Source organism: Chelonia mydas, chromosome 7 (assembly GCF_015237465.2).
Source record: "Chelonia mydas isolate rCheMyd1 chromosome 7, rCheMyd1.pri.v2, whole genome shotgun sequence".
NCBI classification, from domain to species: Eukaryota; Metazoa; Chordata; order Testudines; family Cheloniidae; genus Chelonia; species Chelonia mydas.
The window spans coordinates 96,105,020-96,128,069 of record NC_057853.1 but is presented as its reverse complement, the minus strand read 5'-3'; the positions used below and the strand labels follow the sequence as shown (position 1 = coordinate 96,128,069).

General features: G+C 38.3%; 1 protein-coding gene across 1 annotated transcript in view; it reads left to right on the top strand.

The window, feature by feature from the left end:
- LRRC27 (leucine rich repeat containing 27) overlaps positions 1 to 23,050 on the top strand; it is a 56,121-nt gene that overhangs the window by 9,794 nt on the left and 23,277 nt on the right. The window contains exons 5-8 of the mRNA XM_037905349.2: positions 8,195 to 8,347; positions 13,819 to 14,071; positions 16,635 to 16,775; positions 21,345 to 21,441. Of these exons, the coding sequence (XP_037761277.1) occupies positions 8,195 to 8,347; positions 13,819 to 14,071; positions 16,635 to 16,775; positions 21,345 to 21,441 (644 nt within the window). The remainder of the gene's footprint in view (positions 1 to 8,194; positions 8,348 to 13,818; positions 14,072 to 16,634; positions 16,776 to 21,344; positions 21,442 to 23,050) is intronic.

The window sequence follows — 23,050 nt, the reverse complement described above, 5'->3', positions numbered from 1 at the left end:
AGCCAGTGCAGTACACAGAGGGAACACACACACAGCCAACATCTGACGACACCATGGTTTGGACAAAGGGGTTTGGCAGGGGCAGCAGAGTGTGAGGGTAAGTTGCTGGCTGACCACTGCCAGGCTGGGGCCTTGCTACAAGGGTTGAGAGGGTGCTAGGGCTACAGGGGAAGTGTCCCAGGGAAAACAGGCAGCAGGTTGGAGGAAGGCAGTACGTGGCTGCCGGCTATAGGGTCCCTGGGTCAGGACCCAGAGTAGTAGGCAGGCCTGAGTCCTCCCCGCTTGCACCCCACTTGCCAATGAAGAGAGTGGCCAGTATCCAGACTGCAGTTTGTCCCTGCCAGAATAGGGTGCTGCAGGCCAGGGATTGACGTAGGTCCAAAGAGTGGAGACAGCAGTGAGGGCAGATGTGATAGCACTAGCTGAAGGTGGACTGGAAGGGCCGAGAGCTAATTCCCAGGATGGCCAGCAGGAGGCACCATTGTGGTGAGTCCTGCTTTGTCACAGGGCACATTACAACAATTTGTAACACACCCTGCTGCTTACTAAATCTCCACTGAACTATGACTGCAGAGGTGTTAACTGCCCACTTCATTTTAAGTGGTTTCCTATAACATGTGTGAACCATGCTTAACAATCAGTCCCATCTTGTATTTAGCTTGGACACTCTGGTTACCTTCCCCAGACCTGAAGATGAGCTCGGTGAAGCTTGAAAGCTTGTCCTTTCCATCAGTCAAAGAAAGTCCAATAAAAGATACTACCTCACCCACCTTGTCTCGCTCATATTCTGGGACCAAAACAGCTACGACAACACTGCAGACATATATAAAATGTTTTGTATTCTCTAAATCTCAGTATTACTTATCACTGCAGTATTAAAGGCAGTCAGTATGGTTGCTTAGGGGTTTGGGAATGCTTGTTTGTTAGAGAAACAGAAATGCAGATATTTCAGCTGTTTGGGATATATTTTTTCACAAAGCCAACAGCACAACACAGTGTTTAGACTCTGTGCACTAAATGTTTTATACACTTTTGTTAATTATATCTCACCCTTATGACATACCACTGAATATTTGTATTTTAGTTTACATTACAGTATACTAATTTGTAGTATCCATTGTAATACTACAATACTAAAGACTTGCGTTTTATTAGGTGGCAGGCAACTCTAGTATAAAAATATAGTTTTTGATAAACCTGTATACTATAAAATTCTAATTTCCTACTAGTACTGAATGTTATGGTGTCTTTGACAACTACAGATATTTTATGATGGAAATATTCCTTGACAAACATGAATATGGATTGATTCTGCCTCGATAATGTTGTCTATCTTATGCATTGATGACAACAGACACCAGATACCATCTGGTGAAAACTGTACTTGGAGATAGTGCATTAAATCTTCTTTGTTTTGTTTTTCCTGCTGCTAAATGGGTATCACTAGTCATTTTGTACAGTCTGTTTCAAGCTAGAATGGACAGAATACTTATTTAACTGTAGCTTTAGGCTGATGTAAACAGTATGTCTTCTCAAAATCATTAGAATGCAGCAGGTAAATAAGGATACAGTGAACAACTAAGTTTTGGATGATATTTGCATATCAGCAGGAGACAGTTATGTGCCAATTTCTCTTACTTTAAAAATATGTCAAAAAAGCTAGTGTTGGGAATCATTAGGAAATGGATAGATAAGACAGAAAATATCATTGCCTCTATATAAATTCATGGTATGCCCACACCTTGAATACTGTGTGTGGTTCTGGTTACCCCATCTCTAAAAAGATATTAGAATTGGAAAAGGCACAAAGAAGGACAACAAAAATGATTAGGGGTATGGAACAGCTTCCTATGAGGAGAGATTAAAAAGATTGGGACTGTTCAGTTTAGAAAAGAGATAATGAAGGGGGGATATGATGGAGGTTTATAAAATCATGAATGGTGTGGAGAAAGTGAATAAGGAAGTGTTATTTATCCCTTCACATAACACAATAACCAGGGATTACCCAAGGAAATTAATAGAGAGATTTAAAACAAACATAAGGAAGTACTTCACTCAACACACAGTTAACCTGTGGAACTAATTGCCAGGGGATGCTGTGAAGGCTAAAAGTACAACTGGGTTAAAAAAAGAAAGAATTAAAGTTTATGGAAGATAGGTCCATCAATGACTATTAGTCAAGATGGTCAGGGAGGCACCCCCATGCTCTGGGTTCCATTAACCTCTGACTGCCAGTAGCTGGGCCTGGACGATAGGGTAATTATCAAGTGATCCATCCCATTCTGTTCATCCCCTCAAAAGCAGGATACTGGGCTAGACCGACCATTGGTCTGATCAGTAGGACCATTCTTATGCTCTTATTATCCTCTAGATGCTTCCAAATTGACTGATTAATAATTTGTTCCAGTATCATTCCAGGTATCAAAGTTAGGCGGACTGGACTGTAATTCTCTGAATCCTCTTTGTTCCCCTTTTTAAAGACAGGCATTATGTTTGCCCTTTTCCAGTCCTCTGTGACCTTACCTGTCCTCCACAAGTTCTCAAAGATAATTCTAACAGTTCTCAGATTGCTTCAGCTAGTTCCTTAAGTTCCCTAGGATGAATTTTGTCAACCCCTGCTAACTGCAAGATATCTAATTTATCTAAATATTCTTTAACCTATTCTTTCCCTATTTTAGCTTGCATTTCTTTCCCCTTATTGTTTAATATTACTTGTTTTGAGTATTTGGTCACCATTAACCTATTTAGTGAAGACTGAAGCAAAATGAGCATTAAACACCGCTGCCTTCTTGATGTCAGTTATTAGCTCGCGTTCCTTGCTAAGTAAAAGATATATACTTTCCTGCATCTTTCTCCTGTTCCCAATGTATTTAAAGAACCTCTTTTTATTGCCTTTTATGTTCCTTGCTAGGTGTAACTCATTTTGTGCCTTAACCATTCTGATTTTGTCCCTATATGCTTGTGCAATTCTTTTGTACTCCTCTTTAGCAATTTGTCCATGTTTCCAAATTTTGTAGGATTCCTTTAATGACTAAAAAATCAAAAAGAGCTCCTAATACAGCCATATTGGCCTCTTACTATTCTTCCTATTGTTTCTTCACGTCAGGCTTATTTGCAGTTTTGCCTTTGATATTATCTCCTTGAGAAATTGACAGCTTTCTTGAGCTCCTTTTTCCCTTTGATTTTCTTCCCATGGGACCTAGTTCTGAGTTTATTGACATTTGCTTTTTTGAAGTCCATTGTCCTTTCTGCTGCTCTTACTCCCTTATTTCCTTAGAAACATGAAATCTCATTTCATGATCACTTTCATTGACATTGCTTTCCACCTTCATATTCAATACCGATTCCTCCCTGTTGATCAGAATCAAGTCTAAAATGGCTGTCCCCTGGGTTACTTCCTCCACCTTCTGAAACAAAAAGCTGTCCCAATATGTTTCAAGGACTTGTTGGAAATTGTGTTTTGCCATATTACTTTTCCAAGAAATGTCGGGGTAATTAATCTACCATTACTACAGGTCCTGATGGTCTATAGTAGACCTCTTATCATGAAATCACCCGTATTTTTCACCCCTTTTATCTTTATCCAGAGACTCAACGGTTGTGTCTCTCACCTCCTTCTGGACCTCAGAACAAGTGTATATATTGATGCATTATGCAACACCTCTTCCCTTTTTACACTGCCTGTCCTTCCTGAACAAGTTATACCCAATTAAGTCATTTAGCTGATATATGTAACCCAGTATTGAGGTGTGGCTGCAGCCCTTCTCCCTTTTCCTCCTCAAGGGTATGGATCCTGGGTTCGCCTGTGAGAGTGTCTCAGGCCTCCACCCTAGGAAACCCCTCCTATTGCAGAGAACAGCCTGTGATTTGGGAAAATAATCACCCAATCTCACACAGAACCGTGTCAACCAGAGCACAGTAAAATAAAATAGCTATTACAATTCCCAGAGTAATAAAACAATAACCTGGGTTTTAGTAAGTATGGAGAACTCAGGATAGGGAAAAATGGAAAAGCAGATTAGGAGAATAAAAGACAAAAACAATACATAGTCTGTAGTTCTTGCAACACTTACAAACCCACCCTGTGCTCCCTTTCAGCACCTCCTCAGACAAATAATGAATTTAGGCTCAGTCTTTGATCGGTGGTGTAGCACTGAAATTGGTGGCTGTCTTAAAACACTATCAGATAAATACAGGGGTTTTCTAATAAGGTCTCCACACCAACGATCGGAAGATCATCTTTGCAGCTCTCTGGTCTGGATTCAAATGTGCGGTTAGGCTGGCTCTTGGTAGCCTAGGTCTCCTAAGTTTCTGGTCTTGGCAGAGATGACACTGTCCAATGTCCCAGAAATCCTCAAAGGGCTCAGTTTTCACTGGGGTAGGAATGTCCTCCCTGGCTGTGCTCACTCCAAACACAATGAAAACTCAAAGTAAAACCAAACAGTTTGTCTCGGAGTTCTGGTTTATGATTGCTTCTGGTAGTGTTGCAAGCTAGTTCTATCTGTGAAATCGAGTCCTGAACCTCTCTAGTTGTTGTTTCTGTAGTCATGGGGGAGTCCCCTAGAAATTCAGTGTGGTATTTCAGGAGCATCCTCTCTAAAGGGGTTACATGTACTAATACTTCCAGATCTTAGTGTTTATTCCCCATAGTCCTTGAATTGGTGTATAGACATTTCCAGTGGTGAGTGGATTCACCCACTCATTTCCCTCTTTTATGACCCTATTGTAATTAGTATGTAAAGCACTTGCTGATTAAATTCCACCTCCATAGAAAACACAGCTGCCAAAATAATTTTTCTTGCCTACCACTTGGCTCAAGTCATTTCTCTTTTCAGATCCCTTTACTGACTACCCATCATCTTTCTTATTAATTTCGCTCCTGAAGCTCACCTTCATGGCCATGTATAACTTCACTCCACACTTGTATCTTTAGTCTTGTTTCCAGCTACTTCCCCTCAAAGCCCCTTTGCAGTTCCTAAGCCTGACATTTTTCTGTTCACTGAGGGCCCAATACTATTAGTCTTTCTCAGTTTGAGTGGCATTTTATTTGGCCAGTAGTGCTGTTGAGTTCAGTGGACCTGCTCTCAAAGTAAAGTACTTCAACGCCAAGAAGGGTGGCTGAATTGCTTGCTTAGGTTTGAAGAAGGTGGAAGAAGAAAACTTTCTTCATGCCAACCAATGTGCTTAGAACAACCTCTATGTGCCAACTGATTACACGCTCTCTCCATTCAAATCTTACCTCAGAACTTTACTCCTTTCAGGAGACCTATCAATTCTAATCTTACATTGGTTGCAAGTTGAATATCTCACTGGTTACTATTTTTTTTTTTAAATAAAATGTGAGGAAACAAATTCTGCCTCTCACACAATACAGGTAAATCTATGTCAAGGTATGTTTTTCCACCTTCTCTTGTGTCCACTGTTTTATCTTCATGTTATTGTCTAATTTCTGGCATAGGTTTAAAGGTTAGTATCCATGTCTCTTTATTTTTGTGTGTCATGCGCACCTATGATATCTGAAATAAATAATAATGGCTGTAAGATGTTACTTTAGTATATATTTTAATACAGAAAACTTGATGTAAGTAGGTTCAGTTCTGTTGATGTCAGCGGGGTTGGACCCACTTATGCCTGGTCTGAATTTGGTTCATTTTGTTTAAAACTTTAAGAAACCTTGGTAGTTGACAGAGGACAGACTGATCGTCAAAACCATGACTTATCATCAAAAGACTAGATATCTGACAAATAGCCTAATGGCTAAGACATTCTTCTAGTTGAAAATAAATTACTATATCTTGGTCCTCTTCTGGATGCAGTGGGGCCAAAATAACAGTGGAACCAAGACAAATCTATTCTGCAGGGGAGGCACCAGAATACTGAGAGCCTGCACAGAGCCTGAGTATTTCCTGTGTACCAAAGGCCCTGGCTCTGTCAGGGTTCTCCTTGGGTTGGAAGATTCATCACTGCTTGTTTCCACAGGCTCATGCCCGCAGCAGAGAGCACAAGCATCCTATAGTCTACTCCACGCTGAGTTGTGGAAGGAAGGATTCCTCACCACACCCTATGCTCATGGAGAATCCCAGTGCTTAGCCCAGTTTCTCATCTTATTTTGCATTTTTCTTTTTCCTGTTTGTGAGCTGTTAATATTGCTGTATTGCCATTTCTAGGGGAGTGATGTCAGTACAATTGTTAATCATGCTACAAAGTTTGTTTTGCAACATTCCTTTCAACGTTAATTACTAATAATTTGGAATCAAATAATTGTGCTATAAATAATGGTTGTCATTCCTGCAAGTAAGGTTTGGCTGAAAACATTTTTAAAGTACAAATATACTGCTTAATAGAGTAAAGCATAAAATAAGCTCACACAGAATATTAAGTACTATGCCTTTACAAATCAAGACAAAATAAATTGATGTTCAGTCAAGCTGTGAATGAAGTTTTTAAAGTGCCATTCTGTCAAGGTAGCGTGAAAAATCTGTTTTCAGTGACTAGACTCAAGATCTCATTTTTCACATTGTGCTTCCAAATATTAACTATTAACCTAAAATCAATCAATCATGCCATGCCAAAATATTTGTCATCACAGGTAAAATTTTTTAGAAATTGAATAAACTTGTTTTATAAAATAGGTTTTAACTCTGAGGTTTGTTTTTAATCCATAAAAAATATAAATTCCATTATTAATGGCCTGGCTTAGAATATGATTTCATTCTGCGGGTCCAATTAATAGGGAAATATTTGTTCTGATCACTTTTATTTTTACTCAGTTAGGCCTTGTGGTGGAGTGGGGATAGAGGTAGGTCAAAGATCCCTGCAGCCTACATTGCACATTTGGCAGCTGTCCCCAGCTCAACCACAGCATTAAGGATACTTGTCAGGAAGCAGGGTAGTGCACAGCTGATAACGTATGATGCACTGCTAATTGCAGCTCTAACACAGTGGCTCTTTCCATCGCTGGCTGTTGTGTGCTGCCTGCACTTTGCTTAAAAGCAAGGTAGAAGACTGAGGCATGCAAGCAGGATGCGTACATTTACTGGACCCTTTCAGGAGGGAAAGCTGTATGTGGCATCCCTCTCCTGTCATTGGGGAGGGAAACGTCTATCTCCTTTTGCAAGAGTAATACCAAGCATTTTAGGAGTGATAAGGTGGTAAATGGAAAGCAGTGGAGAGACAAAGATTGGGAGAGAAGGAATGCAGAGCAAAGTACCAAAAAAGGGTTGATGGATGAAATTAGATGAATGGGGGACAAGGAATAAAAAAAAGAAAAGTGGTAGTGCTCTGCCCACAATCCAAAGTCTATTCACTTATTACACAAAAATGAGAATCAAGATATTAAGCACTAGAATAGAAAATGGGAAGACATGGCAAAGGGAGGGAGCAACAAAGGCAAAAATAGAGAGTACATTTTTTTTATCTTATATAACTGTTGGTGCCAAAATATGTCAAAAAACAAAAATAAATTTTGTTGTCAGGAATCAAGTAACATAAGTGTGTGAGGATGATCTGATAAATCTGTTTTATTTGCAAGATGAGCATAAGAGCTGTGTTCCTAAATATGGGAGAGGGCATAGAACTACCTTGATAGGGAAAAATAGTTTTGGTTAGGAATAAAATATTTTTATATATCATTGCATTAGTGACGCTGTCTTTTTGCATGTTTATATCTGTGTAAGTGTGTCTGATGGGAACAGTACAAGTGTGTTTGAAGTTTTGTATCTTTGGTATATCTTTGCCTCATTTAGTTCAAATCTGATCTTGGTGTGGAATGGTAGTCCCTGATAAAAAGGCTGTGTTCTAGAGACACCTAATTTGTTTTCATGTGGGAGGCAGAACGTTTGATGTACCTGAGCCTCAGTTAGTCTACATTCATTGATGAATATCAAAAAGCTTAGAAATGAGATGTCTGCCTTTAAGAACTACATATGTAATATTAGATATTTTAGAGTATATAAAATAAATTTAGTCATTTTCTACTTCTGCAACCAGCAGACTGGAAATCAGACTTGTCCCAATTTTTTAATTTTTTTTAAGGCAATATACAATATCAATAGATGTATTAAGGATGAGTTCCATAGAAATAGCTATAAAAATTGTAATGGAAAATAAATGTCTACAACTTAGTCATATTTGAGTCCTGAATCTGCAGATAGCTTTCTTCCAAAATTTTTTACAGATTAAACTATTTTTGCAGGTAACTTAACTTCATTGACAGCATTGAATCTAAGGCATTGCCCTCTGGAGTTTCCACCTAAAGATGTTGTACAGAGAGGACTGCAGTCCATTCTGTGCTTTCTCCGGAATGTTGGTAATGGAAAACTTGTCAATTTAGAGCCAGATACTCAAGGTATGTAGGACAATTTATGAATATTTATTAAAATTGTAATTAGTTGTTTTTCAAAAAAAGTGAATAAAACAATGCATTCCCTGTATAGCTTTGTGTCAGTAGTACCATCAACTCTTGAATAAAAAAAGTTGGACAAGTCCTGATATATAAATAGAAAAAGAAATGTATTATGATGTTTTTAAAACATATTTTAGGGTTTTGACATTGCAAAAAAGGATCTCGACTTTTATGTGGTAAGAGAGAAATCCAGGGAAGGGACTTAAAGATGTCTGATGTGGCTGGAGCAACAGGAGTGGAAGATGTCTTCAAAAAAGGCAGTTCTGATAATAGAGGAGACATGAGAACAGAGACAGCTGGACACATGCATTAATCAACATGAAAAATGACTAACATACAAGATTTTTTAGCAAGGGGGGTACAAAGAAAAAGCCAGATTGTGATGATATTTAAAGAGTAGTAGTAACAGGTCTTGGTGAGAAACTGACTGTCAGGACAGAGATTATACTAAGGTTGAGACCCTCAGAGATGGTAAGGATAGTAGAGTTTCCAAGAGACAGAGGAGAGGAAATATAGGACTCATCATAACAAATCCCACAAGTGTTTTACGGTCCTCTTTCTGATAGTGGCCAGGTATATCAGAGAATGGTCTGAGAAATCCCATAATAAACAATTATGGAATAACTTGCTCATAGGACAGATTTCTTTAACCCCAGACAATTAGTGGTTAGCATATGTCCTAAAGCATAAAGGATTATATTGCTTATAAATATTTATCCTATTAATGTAACTGGATGTTCCTATCAGGAGAAATAAAAAGTTGAATTTTAGAAATGTTGAGTTCAGAATGGTGATTGAACATCCAAAAAAATGTCTGAGCTGATTAAGAGATGCAGAATAGACATAGGGAGAGGGATCAGGGATAAAGAGGTAGATTTGGGAATCATTCACATAGGTGACAGTTGAAACTGTGGTAATAGATGAAGTCAGCAAGAATAAGGAGACAAAGGGACAGAAATCTGAAAGACACCAAGGGGAGCAGAGAGTGTGAAGAATCACTGAAGGAGATATTGCCATGTTTGTTTTAGTGACCACAAGTGTTCAGGATCTATGTTTTACATCTCAGGTGGTAGATTATATCTCTAGCAGCACTGTGCTCCATATCAATTTGCTGTGGAGCTGCTTCAGCACTGATCAGGAAAGAAAATATCATTACTGAATTGCCAGCACCACTTTCTGCATGCAATACCTCTGCCTAACCCTGCTGAGAATGGTCAAAAAGGAAATCTGTTTGCGACTGGATTATAGAATAGCTAATCTAAGTGTATTCAAGAATTCATACAGTGTTTGTATAAATTCCTATAACAAATATAAACTATTTTTTCAAAAATCATTGTAGATCTATTTGAAGCAAACTTTTCTGAAGATTTCATTACATTAAAAGACCAAAATAAACTAGTGTTCTTTCAAGTAAAGGGACTATATTGTTTTATATGATACTGTGCATACTTATTTAAACCTTTGGACTAAATTCTTTCCACATTAATGTACATTTTAGTGTAAAATACACAAAATGCATTTACTTATGTTTTTATGTTATCAACACTAAGAATTTTAGGTTAGGTATTATCAGTATTATGCTATTCTGTAACAACTAGCTAATTTACTAGCAACAGGTAGTTATTTTTGTGCTGACTGTAGACAGATGCAAATACCTTATTAGAGAGACTAAGTAACATAGTGGATTAGTGAATTAAACTGACTTGTCTGGAGGGCTGAGTTCTCAAATCTTGGATTAGGCCTTGAGTCAGTGAGTTTTGGTAGCCTCGTCCTATTTATCTACATCACGAACCCAATCCACAATCTGGCACATTTTTTAGTATCTACTCAAGACAGGATTATACTAGAATAAAAGAGTTATTGTAGGTCAAGGATGAGATTAATTCAAAAATCTGTTTGAAGAAGTGAGCCCAGCACCTGCCTGCACAATGTGCTCCTTATGCCTGCCTCAAAGTTACTCTGTTCTGATCATTTTTGAAAATTAACAGTCTTCTAGAAAATGCATGTCTTCTATATTACCCCCCATACTATTTGCCATGTGTCAGTATTCTAGATTGCAAATAGAGAAGACCATTTAGGATGCAAGATTGCTCCTTATAATATATTCTCTAGTCTTTTGTCTAGTCTAGTCTTAGTTTAGACTTTAATATAGTAGACTATGCACATACTTTCAAGTTCTATATTTCACAGAATTGCCTTCTATGCTACAAGAAGAAGCAAAGGCCATTGTTAAAGAGTACAAGAGAAAGTCAAAGAGATACCCTGCTCTTAGGAAAGCATTCACGGGTCCATGGAGACAGATGAGCTTCATTAGTGAGTTTAGCAGAATGTTTGTTAGAGGAAGATAACTTTTTATGTTTTATAGGAATATACTAACAATTGCATACATTTGTATACATACATTGTAGTGTCCACAGAACGTGTAATCTCAAAATGTATTATTGAGTCTTGCTATTAAAGTTTAATAATGTAGCATATCAAATTTTATATTTAAATTTCTGAAATCAAATTGAAAAAATAGTTTGTATAGATTACATTTGTGCTTAATATACCTGCGATCTATGGCTATCTTTTAAATGGGTGTGTACTGAGCATTTCCATCAACAGCATGATCCTTTGTAGAGCTGAAATGGGGGATGGAAGTTTGGGTGCAGGAAAGAAAAAACAAATACTTACCCTTAATTTTGAACCAGAATTTATGTCCCATGTAAGATATTCAAAAAATGATGCCTGTTATAGATTTTGGAAGTAATTGGGTAATAAGTCCTTTCCATTTCTGAAATATATTAGAAAGCCTTTGTTTAAATGGAATTGGGCTTTTTACAGTTTTCAATGGACCTTATAATAAGAAATAAATTTGATCATGAAAAATAGAAGCAAAACAATCTGTTCAAGAAGATAGAACAATTCTTTCTAATAATGAACTCTTATTTATTCTGAAAAGTACATTTGCCTTTGAGAATTATTTGCATTATCTTGAATAAGAAGTTTAAAATAGCCATGGAATCATCTTTTCTGTTAAGTAGAAGGAATAAAACTCCTAAATCCTTGATAATATGTCCCGTAGAGAGGACTATTTGGTAAATCTTATTCAGCATCTGTTAAAATTCAATTTTTGATATCACTACTAAGAATTAAAGGACTGATCTTTTGTTTGTAAAAAGTCCATATTCTGTAGATAGACTCTTTTGGCTTTACTCTGTGCAGAAGAACTTGTAATGTTTCTGATAATCACTTTTGCATAATCAGCTATAACAAATAGTGAGAATAAAATCAATGAATATCAGATTTTATCTAAAAATCACTCCATGAGGTAATTTTGATACATATCAAGTAACAAGTAAATGTTTAGTTTAGAAATCACCACAATTGTTTCCAACAATCATTTGATTGTCTGTTGTTTGGTGCAATATGGACTAGTATACTTATTTTTTTCCTGAGATCCCTGTAAATATTTGTTATACATTAAAATGTAAGCCAAATAAATTATATTTTTAAAATGCTATAGTGTCTCTTTTCTTGTCTAATTTCTTTCTTTGGTACATACATGATTTTGAAAATTTTATGGATTGTTTTTCTGCCACTATATAACTACATAAAAAGGTAGCCTTGCATGCTATTTATTTTCTATTTCATTCAAAGACAGTATATTTTAACTACAAAATAATTATAAAATGTATATGGGAACAGCTTAATAACTCAAGCTACTGCAATATCATACTATTCTACTTTAGAAACCTGTTATAATTAAGGAAAAATACTCCCAATAGACTTTCATTTTCAGAATTTGTGGGCATGCCACATTTGGGAACCTTCTGTAATATTCAAGAGTTTTCTGCTCCCTCCCACATGGCCCATCTGTTCATGCTGGATGAGCAGTATGTAAGAGGTAGTATATATACACTTCATGAAGCGAATATAATAGAACGTGCTATGGGAGAATGCATTTCCTCTAAAACTTGAGGAGGAGAGAGAGATGAAATATAGCTGTTTAGTTCTCTGGGATTCAAGGAACCTCCAACTCTGCAGCTACTGCCAAACCAAACCTTAATGCATCTTAGTCCTGACATGTAAATATAAAAGATATTCAAGTTGTGTGTATATATAGACAAATGTACATAATAGAATAATTTGAGACAGGGTTTTTTTTTTTTACTGGGATACCACAGAGATTTGAAACCCAGGCCTTCAGAGATAAGACTTCATGCATAACTTTTTTTTCCTTAATGTTGTATTTCATAAAGATTTCAAGTTCATGTTGGCTATGTTAAAAGGTTTTTCCCAACTGGACTAACAGATCTGCACCTCGGCATTTATTCCGTGCTATGTATCTTAGTGCTTAGCATTTTTACTTTCTTCTGATATTTCTTTGGTACAAATATCTTACTTGCGGGTCATCATGCATAGAGTGTACATGCATTCATTTACTCTTTATTCATACATAGTTTATGTAGTATATATTTACACTAGCCAAAAAACTACGTTAAGAAAATATAAATACTGCATGGTTAACCACTAAGAAAGTGACAAATGCATTGCTTAAGTTAAGAGATGGGCCCACGACTGCACCCTAATGGCTAGAAGTCTTTGGCACCAGTTCCAGGGGCAAATTTCAGAATCCTGTGGCATAGTCTGAGAACATCCATACACCAACCTCACAATATTTAAGGTGAGGTATGGTTATTAGCTCAGATGTCCCAGCTGGTCTCAACTACAGCATACTACGAGGAAAGGTGTCTTAGGCTCTGATTTAGCAGAACCCTTATTCATATGTTTAAATTCCATTGCCATCAGTGGGATTTAAACATGTGCTTAAAGTTAACCATGCACTTAAATGCTTTGCTGATTAGGGTGAAGTCACTCACATTGAAGTTAAGCACATGCTTCCATGCCTGGTTCATTGGGCCTTAGACAGCAAGTCAGATACACCTTTATAGACCAAAATTTACTTTTGAATTGTACCCAGAAGTGAATGGGAAGTGAGGTGCTGCTATTGGTAAACATGTTCCTATAGGTTGACTTCACTTAGCAGTTGAGCAGCTACATATACTACCTACACAGTACAGAGAATGCACCATGGTGAAAAGTTTAGATTTATTATTTTAGAGTTACTCTTTAGTGGCAGAGTGAAGAGACAATCTCAAAATAACAGACCTCACATTTTTGTCATGTGTTAACTTTACCGTTATAGAAAAAATGTTTCCATTCATTTTAATGCATTGTCTACTGCGCCTTGTTCAGATGGTTGTAGTTTACTAATGAAGGGGAAAAGCCAGAGTATGAGAACAACAAACTACTCTTTCACATGTATAGTCACATTCCTGAGGAAAAAAATAGAAATTTGCCAAACAAAATCTAGTAACTTCATTGGTCTGATAGATGAGTATATAGTAATCTCCTTTTTACTCCAATAGAAATGCCACCTGTTGAAAAGTTAAATTTAACTGAGTTGATGAAATCCAGTTTGGATTTGTCAGATGAGTGGCCGAATGAAGAAGAAATGCTACGATTTCAGAAGCTGAGGGAGGAAATGGTAAAAGATGAAAAGGAAGAATTTCTTGCTAACCAGGATTTAAATCCTAAAGCCACTATGCAGGAGTTTGCTGAGTTCAGAAAAAACGGCAGAAAGAAAGAGAGGCTCTACCACAAGTCAGCAACTCTTTCCAGGTGAAAGAAAGTATTATATATATTTTAATTTCATATAATGATAAACAGCATGGAATACTATGTGTTGGGCAGGTGATGAATAACCAAACTTCTAAGTGGAAAGATTTAAAAGCATTTTAACATACAGCCCGATTAAAAACACTCCATCTGTGCCCAGATGATGCATTAGTGATGCTTAGAACAAAGAAAGAAAACAAAAAGGCCCTAAATAACTACATTTTCTCTAAAACTAGGAAACAGCAAGCGCTATAAACTTTGTAAACATAAGAAAGGAAAGATGACTGGTTGAAACTGCCATCCCGATGCAGATATAAAACTTTATCAATTCATATTTTAATAATTACACTTTTTTGGAAATACTTTTGGAACATGCTTGACTGGAAGCAGTAAAATCTGTTAATGCACACTGGTGACTAGAAGACCCATTGCACTTTTAGCAGATAAGGCTATTGCATGATACAATATAATTAGTTCATGTATTTTGCTAACTGATGCCTATGAAACTTCATAGTATGCTAGTAAATGAAAAATAGGGTGGTATTTTTGTAAAAGTAATGAACTTTAGGTAATAATCCTTCACTAGAGGGCCTATTAATTCTATGCTGAAAAGGGGAAATATACTTATTCACATTATTAAGTGTGTGGATTAGCAAATTTCTCCAGTATATATTTTCTCTTGAGTCACTATAGTGTTTTGTCAATGTACAATATTATGGAACTGCAAATATATACTTTAAGTCTAAGAATTAGTAATAGTGAACATTCTTTGAATTTCAAGGTTTTGTTGAAATTAAAAATGAAATCAGGAACATTTTTTACTAAAGTTTTACCGTTATTCCCCGCCACCTGTTTTTGAGCAAACACAGAGCTGGGTTATTTTTAATTTAGTCTTTGAATGAAATTTCACATTTCAAAGAAAAATGGGGAGAAATTTTCACAACATTTTTTGTGAAAGTTTTCCCTTCCTCCCCTCCCCCCCAGCAGTTTTATGATTAAACAAACTTTTGCCCCCTTTAGGCTGGGAAGATGCAATGTATACACTCTGCCTATGTAGAAACTAGACACCTGCGGCTGGCCCATGCCAGCCGACTCAGCAGTTGGGGCTGTTTCACTGCTGTGTACACTTCCAGGCTTGGGCTGGAGTCTAGGCTTTGGGACCTTCCCACCTTTCAGGGTCCTACAGTCCGGGCTTCAGCCCAAGCCTGGAAGTCTACACAGCAATGAAACAGCTTCACAGCCTGAGCCCCGCAAGCCTGAGTCTGCTGGCACGGGCCAGCTGCGGGTGTCTAGTTGCTGTGTAGACATACCCTTAATCAGTGGTTTTCAACCAGGGGTACATGTACCCGTGGGGGTACACAGAAGTCTTCCAGGGGGTACATCAACTCATTTAGCTATTTGACTAGTTTTACAACAGGGTACATAAAAAGCACTCGCAAAGTCAGTACAAACTAAAATTTCATACAACAATGACTTATACTGCTCTATATACTACACACTGAAATGTAAGTACAGTATTTATATTCCAATTGATTTATAATTATATGGTAAACATAAGAAAGTAAGCACTTTCAGTAATAATGTGCTATAACACTTCTGTATTTTTATGTCTGATTTTGTAAGCAAGTAGTTTAAGTGATGTGAAACTTGGGCGTACGCAAGACAAATCAGACTCCTGAAAGGGGTACAGTAGTCTGGAAAGGTGGAGAGCCATTGCCCTAAATCCCTGATTTAGCAAGCTATTGAAACCATTTGGACTACTTATATGCTTAGACAGACACTTTGTTGAATCAGGGCCTAAATGTTGTTGGAATGTCAATGATCTATTGTGCCTATTAAAGTTTAGAAGGAAAAAAGCCAAATTGGTTTGATTTCTGTGTTTTCTTATTCTCTGTTTGGCCAAGGATCAAACCCACACAAATCTGCCTTGTGAATTTAGTTATCCCTAAGGGCCTTAGGAGTGTATGACACAGGCAACCGCCCAGGACGCCATGGTCAGTGGGGCACCATGGTCAGTAGGGGTGAGTGCCGGCGAGCCAGCCTGGCAGAGAGGCGCAAGCCTCATTGTTCGCCTCTGCAGACTCAGCGGGCCAGTCCCTGGGTCCTCCTTTTCCATGGGCCCAGTGGTCATGGGGTGTATTGCTGGGCCAGCAGTTGCCACTCTCCAGCTGCCCAGCTCTGAAGGCAGTGTTGCTGCCAGCAGCAAGGACAGAGGTGGCAATACTCCATACCATGCCACCCTTACTTTTGCACTGCTGCTAGTCACAGTGCTGTCTTCAGAGGTGGGTGCCCGGCCAGCAGCCACCACTGTCTGGCCATCTAGCAGGCACTTAATTTGTGTCAGTGCCTCCTGGTGCTGAACCCTAGCATCTCTTTCATTACAAATTAAGCACATGGAGGAGCCCATAGGTGCCAGGGGCAATGAGGGTATCTGCCCAGGGAGCCTGCAGGGTGCCAGCAGGGTGCCATTTTCCCCAAGGCCAGGCCTCGCTATCATTAATATTTTCACCTGCTTGCCCTTTCATGCAATATTTAATTAACTGTATCAAACTGCCTATTTTAAAAGGAAGAAGTTCTCACAGAAGAATACATTTTCTGAGTTTCAATCATATGATAAGATGATTCAAGCAAAACGAGCTGAAGAGTTCAGATTGGCTGTGCAAAAGGAACTGAAAGAGACCCAGGCTTTAATTGAACAGCACAGAAAGTAAGTTTTATGGTTATGTTGGTTAATGACAATGCTGTCTTTTTTAAGTTGTTGTTCAGCCATTCTTAACACACTGTAACTTTTTTCCCATTCACAAATCACCCATGTTACCATTTGTAAGGAAAGAAAATCATTACAAATGATCTGGATTACGAATAGAAATGTAAGGGGTACTTTCCTTCACAAAGCACAGTGCTCCTAGGGGACAGGAGTGAGAACTATTGAATTTCTCATTGATTTCACTGGGGAAATATGAGTTCCTGTTCCCATCTAGTGGGGAAAATGTTCCCTTTCACTATTCCTTACTTCATATGATAGAAGTATTTAAGTAACATTTTTTAATCTTTACTAATGGCAGAGTACTCAGATGCGGATTAGGGGTTTGTGGTAGCCCCTTTCCACCCCTTCTGCCTGAAGTCCCTCCTCCCTTGTATTCTGGCCCCCCCCCCTGCATTCCTGCCAGGGAAATGGGGTCAGGGTGTGGGGGCTTGCTCCGCCCAGTGCTTCTGCTGAGGAGCTAGGTCAGGATGCAGGGGCTTTGTAGCCTATAGGGCTAGCCTGCTTGCTTGCCTATATTTTATTATAGATTTATAATAGAGTATATGTTGACTGTAATGCAAGGGACCTACAGGCAACATCCTGTATGTTGAGCTAAGGCAAGGTTAGCACATATGTTTGGGAACTTTCACCTTATTCTGATCAGATTAATTGGCAAGTCTATAACCCATACTATCCAAATTAATATTAACCTCTGTGACAAAGTTCTAACCTTGTCTCAGTGGGTCCTACGCTTCCTGGTGGATTTCACTAGCCTCAGAGGCTCACTGTGACCCTCCACATAGCCCCCCTCTCTCTCTAGAGGCAAGGGTCACAGCCTACTGAGCCATTTTCATCATAAACCAGCAAGGGAGGTGAGGAGAAGTTATCCTCCCTCATACAGTCTCTGTTGGGGAGCAGGGAGCCTGGACCCACGCTCTACTCCAGGCTCCAGCCCAGGGACCCTGATAGTAGCAGCTCTTGGTAGCTGATTTTTTGGAAACAGGATGAGTACAATTTCCTGGGACACTTCTCCACAGCAGCCCCCACTTCCTCAATACCTTCATCACCCTTACCTCAGGGCCTCCTTTCTTGTGCCTGATAAGGTTTGTATTGCTCCATTTCTCCAGCAGCATAGCTCTCTTCTACAGCTCCTGGCACACACACACACCCACCCACCCCCTGAGTAAGTAAGAGGCTTTTAACTAGTTTCAGCCAGCCCCTGATTGGCTTCTGTCAAGGTTCCTTCCCCACTCTGAACTCTAGCGTACAGATGTGGGGACCTGCATAAAAGACCCCCTAAGCTTAGTCTTACCAGCTTAGGTTAAAAACTTCCCCAAGGTATAAACTTTGCCTTGTCCTTGAACCCTATGCTGCCACCACCAAGCGTGTTAAACAAAGAACAGGGAAAGAGCCCACTTGGAGACATCTTTCCCCAAAATATCCCCCCAAACCCTACACCCCCTTTCCTGGAGAAGGCTTGATAAAAACCCTCACCAATTTGTACAGGTTAACACAGACCCAAACCCTTGGATCTTAAGAACAATGAAAAATCAATCAGGTTCTTAAAAGAAGACTTTTAATTAAAGAAAAGGTAAAAGAATCACCTCTGTAAAATCAGGATGGTAAATACCTTACAGGGTAATCAGATTAAAAACATAGAGAATCCCTCTAGGCAAAACCTTAAGTTACAAAAAGACACAGAAACAGGAATATACATTCCATTAAGCACAGCGTATTTTACCAGCCATTAAACAAAAGGAAATCTAATGCATTTCTAGCTAGATTACTTACTAACTTTACAGAAGTTTCTGAGACTGCATTCCTGATGTGTTCCCGGCAAAAACATCACACAGACAGACAGACCCTTTGTTTCCCCCCACTCCTGATTTGAAAGTATCTTGTCTCCTCATTGGTCATTTTGGTCAGGTGCCAGCGAGGTTATCTTAGCTTCTTAACCCTTTACAGGTGGCAGGGTTTTGCCTCTGCCCAGGAGGGATTTTTTAACACTGTTTACAGAAAGGTGGTTACCCTTCCCTTTATTTTTATGAGAGCTTCAGGTGTCCCAATCATCCTAGCTGTTTCCACTGCTTTCTAGAAGAATCTTAATTGGCCCCAGGTGTCTTGATTAACCTGGAGCAACTGCCATCAGGTTACCATGGTAACAGGGATTTGTTTAGCCTGGGGCTAACATATCTGTTTCTCACTACTTTCCTATAGCCATCTGGCCTTGCCCCGTCACACCTCCTAAAATCAGACAACTGCTTCCCCACCTTGCCTGGTGCTCCTGCCGGGGCCCCGTTGGTCCAGTGGATAATCTGCCACTGAATCTACTAGAGACATTATTATGTGTCATAAACATGCTGACATTTTTCAGTATAAAGAGTATATACATTTAACAAATTTTGTTCTAAGAATTGTAAATTGTTTAACATTCTGCCTTTTGTTCCACCAGGTGCATGTATTTTGAATCATATTTAGAAGCCAACACACTAGCCATGGAACTTATCCCAAAAGAAAGCAGATAGATTGTTAGGTCTACTTTATAACGTTGTCTTAAATTTTCCAACATATGTCTATAATGTAGTTCATGCTTTTGCATAATGGGGCAAATGCAGTCCTGTCTCTGCAGAGGTATGCCTGGCAGCACAAGATCTTGCACATCTTGCAGTTAGCAGGATTTGGAAGAGTGCACAGAAGGTATACTTCCATATGTTGCAGAGCCCAGCTTCTTTGGGGTTGCCTTCACATCAATGCAAAGAGAGGGGGACTGGGCAGAGTAAGGATGGGAGCAGAGGCTCTGCCACTGTGTGGATCCTCTGGTTGCCACCTTTCCTTCCTGCCTGTATAGGGATGTTGAGGTTGTGGAGGACTACTTCAACCATTGTGCACCCTTCCCTTCCTGAGGGACCTAGCCTAGATACTTATTTGGGCCAATGGTAGTAAAATAAGCTCTTCAGTTCTTTGAATAATTAATTGACCTTAATTCTTGTTTTGCCCTTTGTAGATATTAATCCCCTAGTTCTTGTTTCTCCCTTAATTAACTTACCTCCATGGTCGGACCAGGGGCTTATCTATATTGGGTTTTTTGCAGTGGTCTAACAACAATGATGGAGATGCACCAATGCATATCACTAGCATAGCATTGGTGTGCACTGCTGTAAAAAATGACTTGCTGTGTGACGATGTTAATCATGTATATGTACATGAATCTTATGTAAAACTAGGGAGTTACTACAGTCGTTATGCTTGAAGCCCATAAATCCCTTCCATGGTGAAGCATTAACAAATTAAGTACCTGAAAGGATGATAATTTAAAAAAAAATCCAAACAAAAATTGTGGAACTAATATAACTCCTGCTAAACTTCTCCACTAATTCACACAGCTTTTCATTATAGCTCTTCTCTCTTTGATCACTTTTGAGCTTTTCAGGTCAAAAACTGTGGTTCAGATTCCAATAAACCCAGTTCAGACTGATGTGGCTGGTGTGCATTATGCCACCAGCACAAGCATAAAACCGGCACATCTAATCCTAGGAAGATCAACTCAGTGCAAGGAGGATTCTCTCTTTGCGTTGTCACTTCTCCACATCCCTGTATTTGGTGTAGCAAGGAAAAGACTAGAGGAAATATACCTGGCTAGGACACCTCAACACCATGATAATCTCCAGCTGCAATTTCAGCCTCTTGGAGCCATTAGCAGCCAATGTAGATCAGAATAGTCCTTAGGCTGCTCTATCTGTGCACAGAACTTAGAAGAATTTAGGAGAAGAGACAGAGGGAACTATGTTTATATAGTTTTTAAAAGGATACACTCAGCAGACTTCATCACAGTTGATAAATATCTTCAAGGAGATAGTGTAAATGAAGGAAGAGGATTATTGTATTTATAGTATCAGGCAATGGTAGGACAAGGAGATATAACCTGAAACTAGGCTAGGAAGGAAAAACTTAGGTTAGAAACTAGGGAAAAGTTCTTAACAGAGCAGTTGAGCAGTTGAATGGATTAGCAACATAGGCAACTGAAATACCATCTCTGCAGATATTCAAGATCAAATAAAATAAAATATTGGTGAGAATTATTTAGTGAGAATCCCTACAAAATATTGGAGGGAGGAAGGTTAGATTAAATGACCTAAGTAATCTTTTTCTGGTCTGTCTACTTCTGTATATACAGGCACCTCCATCCCTACTCAGTACTCTGACCTAGCCAGATTAGCCATGTAGAGATGAAAGGTTTGTAGCCAGTTAACAAACATTTGAGTAATCAGTCCTGTAGCCATTTCAATTTTTGTGTAAATTCTTTTGCTGCTATATTTTTTCTTTCTGCACTTTAATGCAGTGGTGTTCCTTCAGGTGCTGATCTTCCATTTGAATGTTAGTGCTTCACAAAGATGTCCCTAATACATGCATTTTGTGCCACATATCTGGCACATTATTCCACTGTAAAATAGTTCACTGGGTAAAAAAAGGAATAACATTCACTTTTTAAAATATGGTTTTAAAAGTTTAATAGAAATTAAATTTTTTCAGAGATAAAGAAGTGCTTCAGGAATGGAGACAGCGTGCCAAGATGATGAAGGAGAAGAAAGAAGTATTGTTCAATTATTCACCTACAAGAGCAGACATGGTATGTAATAGAGAATAGAAAGACAGCATTGGATCAGGTAAATAATCCATTGACAAGATGCTTGGAACCTTTGTCTCTGTGAATTGTATATTTAGGTTAAAGGCTTCTAGTGATGATAATACAGTTAAATAGAAAAATTAATACTTAAAATACTATCACTTTGAGAAGCTATGTGGACCTACAGCCCCCACATGAAATATCTATATTGAGCATGGATCTCGTGTGAATTGATGTGGACCAATGTGCAACGTAGGAGTTGCGAGACCCTGCAAACAGTTATTCAGTATCTGTAGTAGTTCCAATATCAGGCTATTGGAGATGTTAAAACAGAAGTACTTATATTTAAATATTGGGTTTTTTTAAATTATTGAACGCCTCCAATTGGTGATATTGCCTCTGCCAGACTGAAATTGATGTGGGCTGGATCTTATGGTTACTACAGGAGTCTATAAACTCTGGCACTCTAAAAGGAGGCACCTTTTTTAAAAAAAAGACTCAAATGTGTAAGAAAAATTGGGTTTGTGCCCATATTTGCTTTTTCTGAAGTATAAAGAAGGTCTGAAAAGTGTTTCCCAATGACACAAATAAAAAAACCAAAATTCTTGTTGTTTCTTTATAATAGAAATTCTGGCCTTGTTTAAGTATGACATTGCAAGAGAGTAGATATTGAAAGCTGAACAATCATACCTCTCAAATGCTCCCGTGTGGAACTCATTGTGACCATGACACAAAATAAGGGACATAAAAAAAGTATCCATTCAGAAAACTTCAAATGCTATGGGATTCATTCTGTTAGTGTAAATAACTCTTTCTTTAATCTCAGTTTCATGATTCTTTATTTTTGATGGAAAAAAATTTTCAACATCAAAAATCAGGGGACAACAAACTTGTGTGGAACATAGATAAGTTTTGAATTAAAACACATGACAACTCTCAAAATGAGGTACAATTAAAAGGGAAGGAATTTAGTCAGGTTGTTTAATATGTTTTTGCTTTATTGACACCTGTCTAGCAATGTCTAATAAACATCTGGTTAAAAGGACATCTTCATTAAAGAGTAAACACCCTCACTCCTTCCGAAAACATATGAGAGCTCACAATACACATCTCTGATACACCCCTGAAAGCACAGGCTTTGCTTTGCTGATATTTCTAAAATAATGTGAAAGTTTAAAAAATCCCAAACAATATCTATTTAGGCCTTCATTGTAGGTCGTACAGAAGCAAATGAGGGCACAAGTTACTTTTAAAAACAATACTTTGTAAGTCAGTTAGTTACTAATGTCAAAGTCAGATTCAGGACTCACATAATTTGTCAGACCACTCTATTTATTAGCAAAGCGCTTTGCCAATGCACCCAGATATGTGAGCCCCTCTCTGAGGCTCAAGCTAACTTATTTATACAGATAAGCCAAAGCCAATTTAACATAAGAGACAAAAGGAAGCAGAAACTGACAAATATACATACATATTTTATTTGCATACTAACCTTTACCAATCTCCTAGCTCAGTAGGAGCTCTAAGTTAATTAGTTTGAGGACCCATTGTCTCACACTCCTTAATGTTTCTCTTCCTGACAACTATATTTCAACAAACCCTTCAAGTAGCA